General features: G+C 45.5%; 1 protein-coding gene across 5 annotated transcripts in view; it reads left to right on the forward strand.

Annotated features, from left to right (window-relative positions):
• Positions 1 to 8,988, forward strand: part of sbf1 (SET binding factor 1) — a 65,259-nt gene extending 56,271 nt beyond the window's left edge. For 4 of the 5 annotated variants that reach the window (XM_023420402.2, XM_087177740.1, XM_087177742.1 and 1 more), the window contains 12 exons: positions 369 to 443; positions 947 to 1,119; positions 1,503 to 1,679; positions 1,781 to 1,882; positions 1,963 to 2,148; positions 3,349 to 3,475; positions 3,562 to 3,692; positions 3,864 to 4,208; positions 5,409 to 5,614; positions 5,714 to 5,801; positions 5,935 to 6,066; positions 6,937 to 8,988. In XM_023420402.2, coding sequence (XP_023276170.1) covers positions 369 to 443; positions 947 to 1,119; positions 1,503 to 1,679; positions 1,781 to 1,882; positions 1,963 to 2,148; positions 3,349 to 3,475; positions 3,562 to 3,692; positions 3,864 to 4,208; positions 5,409 to 5,614; positions 5,714 to 5,801; positions 5,935 to 6,066; positions 6,937 to 7,035 — 1,841 coding nt within the window. In that variant the 3' untranslated portion in view covers positions 7,036 to 8,988. The remainder of the gene's footprint in view (positions 1 to 368; positions 444 to 946; positions 1,120 to 1,502; positions 1,680 to 1,780; positions 1,883 to 1,962; positions 2,149 to 3,348; positions 3,476 to 3,561; positions 3,693 to 3,863; positions 4,209 to 5,408; positions 5,615 to 5,713; positions 5,802 to 5,934; positions 6,067 to 6,936) is intronic. The other variant, XM_087177741.1, reaches the window with a different exon arrangement.
• Positions 8,989 to 10,400: the final 1,412 nt, after the last annotated feature.

A 10,400-nucleotide genomic window follows, 5' to 3' on the forward strand; every position in this document is an offset into this window, starting at 1 on the left:
CTCTCTGTCTCACACACACACTCTGTCTGTCCCTCAGGAGGTGGAGAAGGAGTGCAGGTGTGGGAAATACAGGAAGTTGATGCCGTGTCATAAAGAATACCTGTGTGACACCAAATGTCCAAAGACCAGGAGCTGCCAGAAACACCAGTGCAGGAGGAAGGTCAGTACCAGTAAGACTCACTGGGAGAGACAACATTAACATGAACGTCTGCTTCAGCTGCGGTGTGTGTGTGTAGGTGTGTTTGTGTGTGTGTGTGTGTGTGTGTGTGTGTGTGTGTGTGTGTGTGTGTGTTTGTGTGTGTGTGTGTGACCATCTTCCATTGTGTGGCGTTGTTGGTTAACGGGTCATCTCTGTCATTTGACCTCAGCTCTGGGTCAAAGGGCGAAAGTCATCTCCCTCTCTCAGCCCAAAGTGTCTGGCAAGGCCAGGAACCCTCCTAGAGGTACAGTAGGCCCCGCCCCTCCCCCACTCCTTTCCCTCCACTCCTGTCTAACCAATCAGATCTCTTTAACAGTAGCATCAGTGTGTTTGGCGTCGTCCCTGGTAGTGTGCTGTCTCTGCAGACTAATGGTCTGTTGTTCTGCTGTGTGTGCATGCTGCTGCTGCAGCTCTGATGTCTGACGTCTGTTTCCTGTTTGATTCTTTTCTCTGTTGAATGTCAACAACAGTCAGAGTTTCATCATCATGTAGCTGTCACTCAGCTCCATGTAGCAGCCTGGACTGTGTAGTTCAATCATTTCTGCCTGTGTTTACCAGCATGGCTGTTACTAGCTGTGGACGTTCAACACATCCGTGTGTTTTAAAGGTTAATTCCAGTTTATTATGTTGGAAGGATTCTTTAATGGCTGATTAACCTGGAGAAGACTTCCACATGAGGTTTGATTCAGTCATGTCATGACTGAAAAAAAACAACTTTTTCTCCATGTGTATGTGTGTGTATTGCAGGTAAATGGGGCAGTATCCGAGGCAGCGGGCGTCTAAGTGCCTACAACCCAGACGTGGGGACGCGTCTGGCTGGAAAAGAGTCTCCGCAGCCCAACGGAGGGCCAAGTGAGGCGCTGTTCCTACGCCAGCAGAAGGCCTACCTCTACATCATTGGAGACAAGGCCCAGCTCAAGGTGATCAACGATACATAATACACTGCCAGCCGAGTTTGTCGGAAAGGACACACACAATGTCACCACATGCAGTTACAGAGCAAACACACACACACACAGACAGACACAGGAGAGAGAGAGTGAGCTGCTAGCTGCCGGGAAAAGTGGTAAAACGGATCCATCACGGTTGGTGCTCATGTGAACCTGGGAGTGAATGTGGATTAAACCCTTTTCCATAGAGTCAAAAGCCTGATGTTAGCGGATCTTAGTGGGTTTTTTGACCAGTGGAAAAGCGGCTTCATAAAACCTCACATGTAAAGGGCATAAGAATTGAACAGGATTAGGATCAGGATGAATTAATCATTAACTGACTGGTGAAATGACTCTGACTTTGTTGTGCTCAGGGAGGGAAGCAGGACTCGTTCCAGCAGTGGGAGGTGGTTCCCATCGAGGTGTGTGACGTGCGGCAGGTGAAGAACAGCTTTAAGAAGCTGATGAAAGCCTGCGTGCCGAGCTCCCTGACCTCCGACCCCAACATGACTTTCCTTCGATGCCTGGAGGAGTCGGAGTGGATGGCTCTGGTCAGTGCTGACTGGTTTACTGTCGCAGCTCATTTAGTAATACTGGTGGGCTGTTTGTTCTGACTGTGTGTGTGTGTGTTTGTGTGTGTGTGTGTGTCCAGCTGCACAGGGTGCTGCAGGTATCTGTCCTGGTGGTGGAACTTCTGAACACAGGCTCGTCGGTCATGGTCAGCCTGGAGGACGGCTGGGACGTCACGACTCAGGTTTGACTGACACCCAGACACTGGACTGCTGCGACCTGTTCTCTGAGCGAGGCTGAGTGTGACGTGCTCTCTGTGTGCAGGTGGTGTCCCTGGTGCAGCTGCTGTCCGACCCCTACTACAGAACCTTTGACGGCTTCCGGCTGCTGGTGGAGAAGGAGTGGCTGTCGTTCGGCCACAGGTTCAGCCACCGCGGAGCTCAGACGCTGGGCAGCCAGAACAGCGGCTTCACCCCCGTCTTCCTGCAGTTCTTGGACTGCGTGCACCAGGTCCAAAGATCCCGTTACTTTAACCCGCAGTGTTGTGATACTGTGATGCTTACAGGAAGATCAGAGGGCAACACCTCAAATATCTTTCGTGCTTTAGTGCTACAATGCAAATTATACATTTCTGAAAATCTAACTACGTTTTCATTTTAGAACAGGATTTTAAAACTTAAACAATCTCTGTCCAACCTGAAAACACATATCTCATGACCATTAACGTACACTGGACATGAGCAAGTATAAACAGGAAGTAGATTGTCTACTCTGCAGTTGATTAGTTGCACAAAATACTATGAATGAGGAACAGCAGAGACAGTTGTAGCGTCAAAATGCAGAATTTAACTGAACAACAGCTGTTAGCAAAAACAGCAAGTACAGTAAGTCAGTAACACTTGTAATTCATTATCATGTTTTCACCACTGGTAGTTGAGGCTGATGAGAACCAGTCAGGGAGCAACTGCGGGCGTCCACGTCATCATTTCATTGTTTCAAAGGTCTCAGTTTCTGTCCTTCCAGACGACAACACAACCCCAGAGTTTTCAAGAATAAATAACAGCAGGTTTATTTCAATTAATGAATTCTTGTAAATATCAGATGCTCTTTAATTTGCCAGTGTGTGCGCAAGAAGTTTGTGCTCCACAAGATTTCTGAAAAGTGACCAACACACTTCAAACTAAATGTAACAGGAATTCAGTTCTTCTTCCTCTTACCATATATGCTTAAAATGCTCAGTCAGTTTTAGCCTATAAGTCTGACTGTACTTCCTGTTTGGCTAATCAGTGATGTCGTCACACGCAGGATGTATGGTTTCATTTCACTTTAGTTCCCTGTGCCAGTTCTGTCTGTGACACTTCTGTCAGTCTTCTGTCAGACGCATCAGACGACAGTGATGTGGTTGCTTCCTCAGCCTCTTCCAGTCAAACAAATGTAAATGAATGAACACTAGAGGAAGAGAATGAGGATGCATCTAACAGAGCTGAAGATGAATGTGAATCACGTGTAGCTGAAGTCACAGAGAGTTAAATCAGATCAGATCTAAATCTATTTATCAGACATCAGGTTGAATAAACTAGAAAACTATAAATAAACTACGTCTGGGTCTGTGTGGTCTGTCTGTCCCACAGGTTTTAGTGTTTTCATACCAGAAACATAAAAGTGTCGGTGCTGTAGTCCTGACCTGTGTGTCTGCCCCTCCACCCTCAGATCCACCTCCAGTTCCCCATGGAGTTTGAGTTCAGTCAGTACTACCTGAAGTTCTTGGCGTACCACTACGTGTCCAACCGCTTCCGCACCTTCCTGCTCGACTCCGACTACGAGCGCATCGAGCTGGGTAAGAACGCGACAGTTACACCAAGTCGTAGTCATACTTACAGTTTCTGTTGTTCTGACAAGCTGTGTGTGTGTGTGTGTGTGTAGGAGTGCTTTATGAGGAGAAAGGAGAGAGGAAAAGCCCTCAGGTGTGTAAGTCTGTGTGGGACTACATCGACAGACTCAACAAGAAAACACCCGTCTTCTACAACTACATGTTCTCTCCTGAGGATGACGAGGTGAGCCGCCCTGCACAGACGCCCAACAGGATCCTGGGATATGTGAAACTTTATCTGTTCAGTCAGGGCAGCGAACTGAGAAACTTTCCGACATGAAATAAGAGACACAGACTACAGTAGCTGGACAAAGAAGAAACCGAATTCGGCATTAAAGCAGTTTGTGTGTTCCAGGTGCTGCGGCCGTACACCTTCGTCTCCAACCTGAAGGTGTGGGACTTCTACATGGAGGAGACTCTGTCCGAGGGGGCGTCCTACGACTGGGAGACGAGGGGACGGCAGGAGCGCGTGGCAGAGGAGATGGGGGAGAAACCCGACACCAGCGGGCCCAAGTCGCAGCGGCGCATCGTGTGGCCGTGTTACGACAGCCTGAGCAAAGTGGTGCCCGACGCCATCACCAAGCTGCTGCAGGACCTGCAGAGTCTGGAGGCCGAGCTCGGCCAAACGTCAGAGAAGTGGAAGGATACGTGGGATAAAATCAAGACCGCGCAGAGGACGGAGACCAAACTGGAGAGCAAGGTGAGAGAGTGGTTAAATGTTTCTTCAGCTGAAAAATCTTTTTTTTTCTAGAACTACACAGAATTAAAGGAAACTTTCAGTTGAAGTGATGCATTCATGTGCAATCTGTTGGGAAATTTCCCTTATTCTAAACTGAAACTTATCTGATCAGAAGGTAGATTGTAAATGTAACAAAATAGTGCTTCACTGAAGTCTTGATTCTGGAGCACTGACCACCACAAACGGACTGTCAGCTAGAGAGAAACACTGTCCTGTTTGGTCAGAGTTTCCCAGTTGCATTTACCAGTAAAGCCATTAGCCGGGTTTCGAGCTGTAGTCACACTCGTCATGATAATGCGGCTTTGGCGGCTGTGGCTCAGGAGGCAGAGTGGGTAGTCCACTGGTCAGAAGGTCTGTGGTTCAATCCCCAGTTCCTTTCCTTCTGTCCACGCGTCGTGTGTTTGGGCAAGATACTGAGCCCTGTGCCTCTGATGGCGGTTCCATCAGTGTGTGAATGTGTGAGTGAATGGGTGAATGTGGCAGCTGTTGTAAAGCACTTTGAGTGGTTGAAAAAGTTTTTTGAAAAGAAGTGTCCATATCAAACGGCTGTGACTTTTTAAGTATCACAGAGCAGAAGCTTTTAGTTTTTACAGAATCAGTTCAGTGACGACTAATGACAGTTGACATGTTTACCTTGATACACAGCGAGGGAGGAGATCTGCCTGTTGAGGCTGATTATTTGTGCCTCAGACCCCAGCAACTTACACTTTTAAGACTTTGGACTGGCAGTGAATCTGTGAGGTTGTCGAGTCACATGAAAAGATGTAGATACTGACATCTAATGGTGATACAGTAGAATGCAGCTTAAAAGACACCACACTTGTTTTTATTCACAAATCAGGAAGGTTTTCAGCTGTAGTGACTCTTTCTTAAAGCAAACTGAAGGTAGCCACTGTTTTGTTTTTAATTTTTCTTCATTAGAGTAAGTAAAGTAAAAGTTGTGCATGTGAGTTTGTTGACGTGTAACATGTTACACTGGACAATGTCTGTTTTTGCTGTTGATGTTGAGGTTTAGCGGCATGGTGATGCAGGTAAAAGATCGCAGTGTGTTTTAAAGGTGAGGCTGATTCTACCAGCTGCAGATACGTCTGTGTCTGTGGAGCAGATTCCCACTCACTGATCGTCCTCTTGGTCTTCGGACCGTCTCTCCTCCCTCCGCAGCCGTCGTTCTCCAGCTCCCTGCTGATGTCGTCCAACCTGAGCCACCAGCGGCGTTCTCAGGGCGTCTATCTGCAGGAGAGCGGCGTGGGATCCTCCATCAACCTGGCGCTGGACTGCGAGGCCAGCGCCACCTCCACGCCTGTAGCCGGTCGGCCGAGCACCAGCACCCTCTACAGCCAGTTCCAGAGCACCGAGAGCGAGAACAGGTGCGTACCGGCCTCCACTGATGCTTCCTGGGAGGAGTTGTAGTGTTTTTAAACGACCCACCCTGCTGAAATGTCTTTGTTTTTACCTTTTCCCTTCAGGAGTTTTGAAGGCATCCTGTTCAAGAAAGGGGCATTGTTGAAACCATGGAAACCTCGGTGGTTTGTGCTGGACAAGACCAAACATCAGGTAAGAGGAGGTGAAAATGAAAATGAACTTTAGTGACCTCCGAGCTGAATTGAGTTTTTATGAATTTGAAGTTTGTAGGTGAACCCTCTGTGGTGTGACTGGTTCGTCTCTAACGATGTGTCCCTGTCCCCAGCTGAGATACTACGAGAGCAGGCAGGATAAGGAGTGTAAAGGCGTGATCGAGCTGGCTGACGTGGAGTCCGTCACTCCAGGAACTCCTGCCATGGGAGCACCCAAAAACATCGAGGAGAAAGCCTTCTTTGATGTGAGTCACTCTGAGCCGTGCTCTGTCACTGTGTTCACATCATGTCAGCGGAGGGAGAGTGACTTCACACATTATTCCAGGACAGTGATCTCCACGAGTACACTTTAAGTCACAACAGATGAATGGGAGTGAAGCCAAATTGTGTTTGTAGAGACTCATGAAGGAGACTCTGAAGCAGAACCAGATACAAACGGTATATTTTCATTTTGCTGCTGCTCCTGGTTGACCACGAGGTGTTTCCAGATACAAAATCTCTCCAGCGTGTTCTGGGTTTCCAGTGAACAAGACCCTCAGATACTTACTGTAAACGCCTTCACCTGGGGCAGCAGCTCACTCCCGGCTCATTTTCCAGTACAGAGCCACGGCCTCAGACTTGGCAGTGCTGATTCTCATGCTGGCTGTTTCACATTCTCATGCAGGCCACACGCCTGCCATAGTTTCACATATATAACTGCATATAAGAGATGCTTGCAACACACACACTCACTCTGACAAGCTGATTGTCTCTGAAGTGCTGCTTGTTTCTCAGGGTGACAATAGAACTGTGTGTGAGATATATTCCTTTTAACAGAGAGTGCCCAAATTACAAAAACAGGACACCTGGATACTAAATGTTTGTGTGTGTCAACATCAGTTCACACGAGGCCTAGCTTTGACTGAAAGTTGCCATTTAGTTTGAGGTTGTCTGTCAGTATGAGGCGTAAAGAGGTGACCATGTAAGTGAAGAAGATAACGATGTTTAACGTGATGATGTCTGTTCACAGTGTCTCTGTCAGTGTGTGTGTGTGTGTGTGTGTGTGTGTGTGTGTGTGTGTGTGTGTGTGTGTGTGTGTGTGACCGTGGCTGACCCCTCTCTTCTCGTCTCTTCAGCTCAAGACGACCAAACGAGTGTATTACTTCTGTGCCCAGGACAGCCTGAACGCACAGCTGTGGATGGACAGTGTTCAGAGCTGCTTGTCAGATGCCTAGAGTGGAGGCTGGACTCTTTACAGGAGCGATGCAACCAGGAACGACTGAGCGGCGCCTGATGGACATCTCTGCCAGCCAATCCCAGCGGAGTGGGGAGGGGAAGGGGCCTTTCACCACTTACAGCTCTGTTCTGTTCGCTAGTGTTGAACTAATAACCTGCGTCACGTTTCAGTGTTTTTGTTATAAAAAAAAAACGAAAAAGAAAAAAAAAAAAAACAAAGTTGTCCCTGAAGAACCACTCGCTGTCGTCTCACCACATAGCTACAGCCTCTCACCTCCCTGACAGTCTGACCACTATGTGCGCTGGATGTCTGTATGCACAGAAACAATGCATATTAAAGCACGTTGTTGCATTTCTTGTGAGGCGTCTTGCAGCTTGGACCAGCATGAAGATCTTTCCAGAACCCTCCACCTTTAAACCACGACCCGTTCTCCTTCCTACTAACCACGGTCGCCCTTTAAAACACTCCGGGGAGGAATGAGAGAGGAGCAGCCCGTAACCCCCAGCAACACACACAACTCGAGAGACGGCTCTGGAGGAGAATCTAAAAAGACCGACTGATGGGTTGACGGACCAAAAAAAAACAACCCTGAGGAGCTAACGGTCCTCGGAGGTCTCTGCTCTCTTTGCCTCTCACTGCCTGGTGTAGCCTGTTGGCAGTGTATTCAGAAGAAGTCTCAGTGGACTGTGACGCTGCAACTGCATGAGGAGGGAGGGGGGACTCCTCAGCGGCTCATGAAGGATTTCCTTTTCTCTTTTTCTTTTTTTTTTTCTTTTCTAAAATCTCAAATTTATACCGGAAAGCGATCAATGCTCATCGACGATGATGATGACGACAACGACGACGATGATGATGATGATGATGACGATATACTGTGAAAGCCATGAATCAGTCGTAGAGATCAAAGCAGGAGGAGCCAGTGGGAGATTAGAATCTGTCAGGTATTGAGTGTGTCGGTGAACTTTCACTGAGAGTGTTTACAAAGTAGATAAAACTTCCCTCACTAAGCTCAACTCGGCTCTGACCCCCGCACCCCCCACGTGTTTTTAATCAACCACTGTTAACATTCAGATTTTTAAGGGATGCTGAAGGAGAAAGGACGGATTTATTTTGTTGTGATGATCTGGAAGGAAGGAAGGGAATTAAAGAGGAACGGAATGATATTATGGGATGCTTCAGAGAGACTATAGTTTTTAAAGATGGACACTGTGTCGTTCTGACAGGATGTTTGTTAAAGGAAAATTGCAGCATTTTTCAACCCGAGTCTCTCTCATTATTGTGTCCATGTGACTCTGGGACATAATGAATTTACACTCTCCACCTCCATTGTTGGAAGCGTAAACAACAAAGTGACACATATCAGTGAAAGCAGAGTGAGACAGCAGCAGCTTTCATATACATTTAGATTTAAATTAAACCCTTTCAGTAATGACAGTAAACGCATAGATTAGCCTCCTGGATTAGCTTTTATGGCTAACTGCAAGCTTGGTAAACATGTATCAGCTGGTTTAATAAACTAGCTGTTTGATTAGCTAGCTGACTAGCATCTGCAAAGATCAACTCCTATTGCTTATCATTTCATGTGTAGCAAGATTCTACGTCATCAGAGGGAAATGGATACAAGGCTTTGTATGTTTTCTTGACTTAGAAAAACAAACCTGTCGTTTGCTACTTCTTCTCCAGCATGTACACACACTGAATCAGCTGCCACAGCCTACATGTAAACAAACCGACACATGTAAACAAACAGACACATGTAAACAAACAGACACATGTAAACAAACAGACACATGTAAACCGGCAAACGAGCAAGGAGCTAGCTTGGTTAGCTGTGTAGTTGCACTAGAATAAATCACTATGCAGTTAGCGACAATAGCTAATCCAGGCGGCTAATTTCAGTGTTTACTCTTGTTTGCTTCAGGAGGTTTGCCCTGGATACGTAATCACATATCACTGTCCCGGAAAAAAACATGGTTCATGCATTTCTTCAAATGGAAGCAGCGGGTGCAACGTTAATATGAGCCACAGTTAAAATGAACAGTTATGAGAATAAGAGCTAAATTGAAAAATACCATAATTTCCTGTTAATGATGCTGGAACAGGTGAAGTCAGGTTCCATCACACACATCACGTGTCCTCAGTGTCCAGATACAAGTCTGAAGCTGTTCACACTGAACCTGTTTCAGAGTCGTGTCGACAGCAGTGTCTCACTTTAGCGCCTGTCACCTTCAGTGCTGAAACCTGTACATAGACCAGTTTATATCTGTTAGAGTTGTAGAGAAACAGTACGTTTAGCTGGAAGGTTTCAAACATCGTTTTTTGTTTTTTTTGTTTTTTTTATGGTTTGTCATTATGCCCCACCCCCCACCCCCCCCACCTCTATTCACCCTCCTCCTCCAGAAACAGAAACCACTCAAGACCCACACTTGTTAACACAAACCCTGCTATGTAAAATATGGTTCTACTGCTGTCTTGTTGAACATAAAATTTGAAATTGTAGATTTTTTTTGTCTAATAACTCCTTTGTATATACTACTCCAGATTTGTATGTAACGTTTATGGTAGTAATTTATTTAACTTGTCTCCTCCGTAAGAAAGTTCCACCACTTTATTTTTAAATTAGGAATTCAATGTGCCATTTGTTTATTTCTGTATTAATGTGACTAATGGGTTTTGTTTTTTTGTTTTTTTTCTTTTTGTTTTTGAAGAAAATGTACAAGTAAACCCTCATTGTATTTTTTTTTTCTTTTTTTTCTTTTTAAACACGGTTGTCCTTACTCAACACCAACCGTTAATGCAAGAGTGGAAATGGTGTGTTAGTGGAAGAGTAAAAGCCTCTGGGGTGGTTTTTAAAGGCTGGTTGGATTTTACTGTGTTGGTTTCTGGACGTAGATTACAGTCAAATAAATCTGAACGGTCAAATGTCTTACTGGTGCTGGGTTCTGCTGACTGGCCTGCTGTTAGCTTAACAGACTCCTTTTGGGCTAATTAGTCCGTGACGAGATGGGACACTGTAATAAGTAAGGCTGCCTAAATGAAGTGTATAACAGGTGAAGTCAAAAGTAGTTCAATATTTGGTTGTTAACACTATAAATCATAAATAAACAATTACATCAAGTTAATGCTTACTACTCAGTAATCTTACTAACTAGTTACTACCATTTATAACTGGCAAAAGGAGCCTTATAGTAAAATGTAAAACACATCATTTATTAATCACTTACAATAAGACTCCTTTTACTAGTAGTATGAGTAGTAAGCATTAACTTGATCTTGCCAAATAGTGAGCCTGCATCACTGTATGAAAACTGTTATAACTTGAATTGTTTATTTATGATTTACAAAGTGTTAACAGAATTAATA

The sequence above is a fragment of the Seriola lalandi genome, unplaced genomic scaffold, assembly GCF_002814215.2.
Source record: "Seriola lalandi dorsalis isolate HSWRI2012SDOR001 ecotype SW California unplaced genomic scaffold, Sedor1 jcf7180002054641, whole genome shotgun sequence".
NCBI classification, from domain to species: domain Eukaryota; kingdom Metazoa; phylum Chordata; class Actinopteri; order Carangiformes; family Carangidae; genus Seriola; species Seriola lalandi.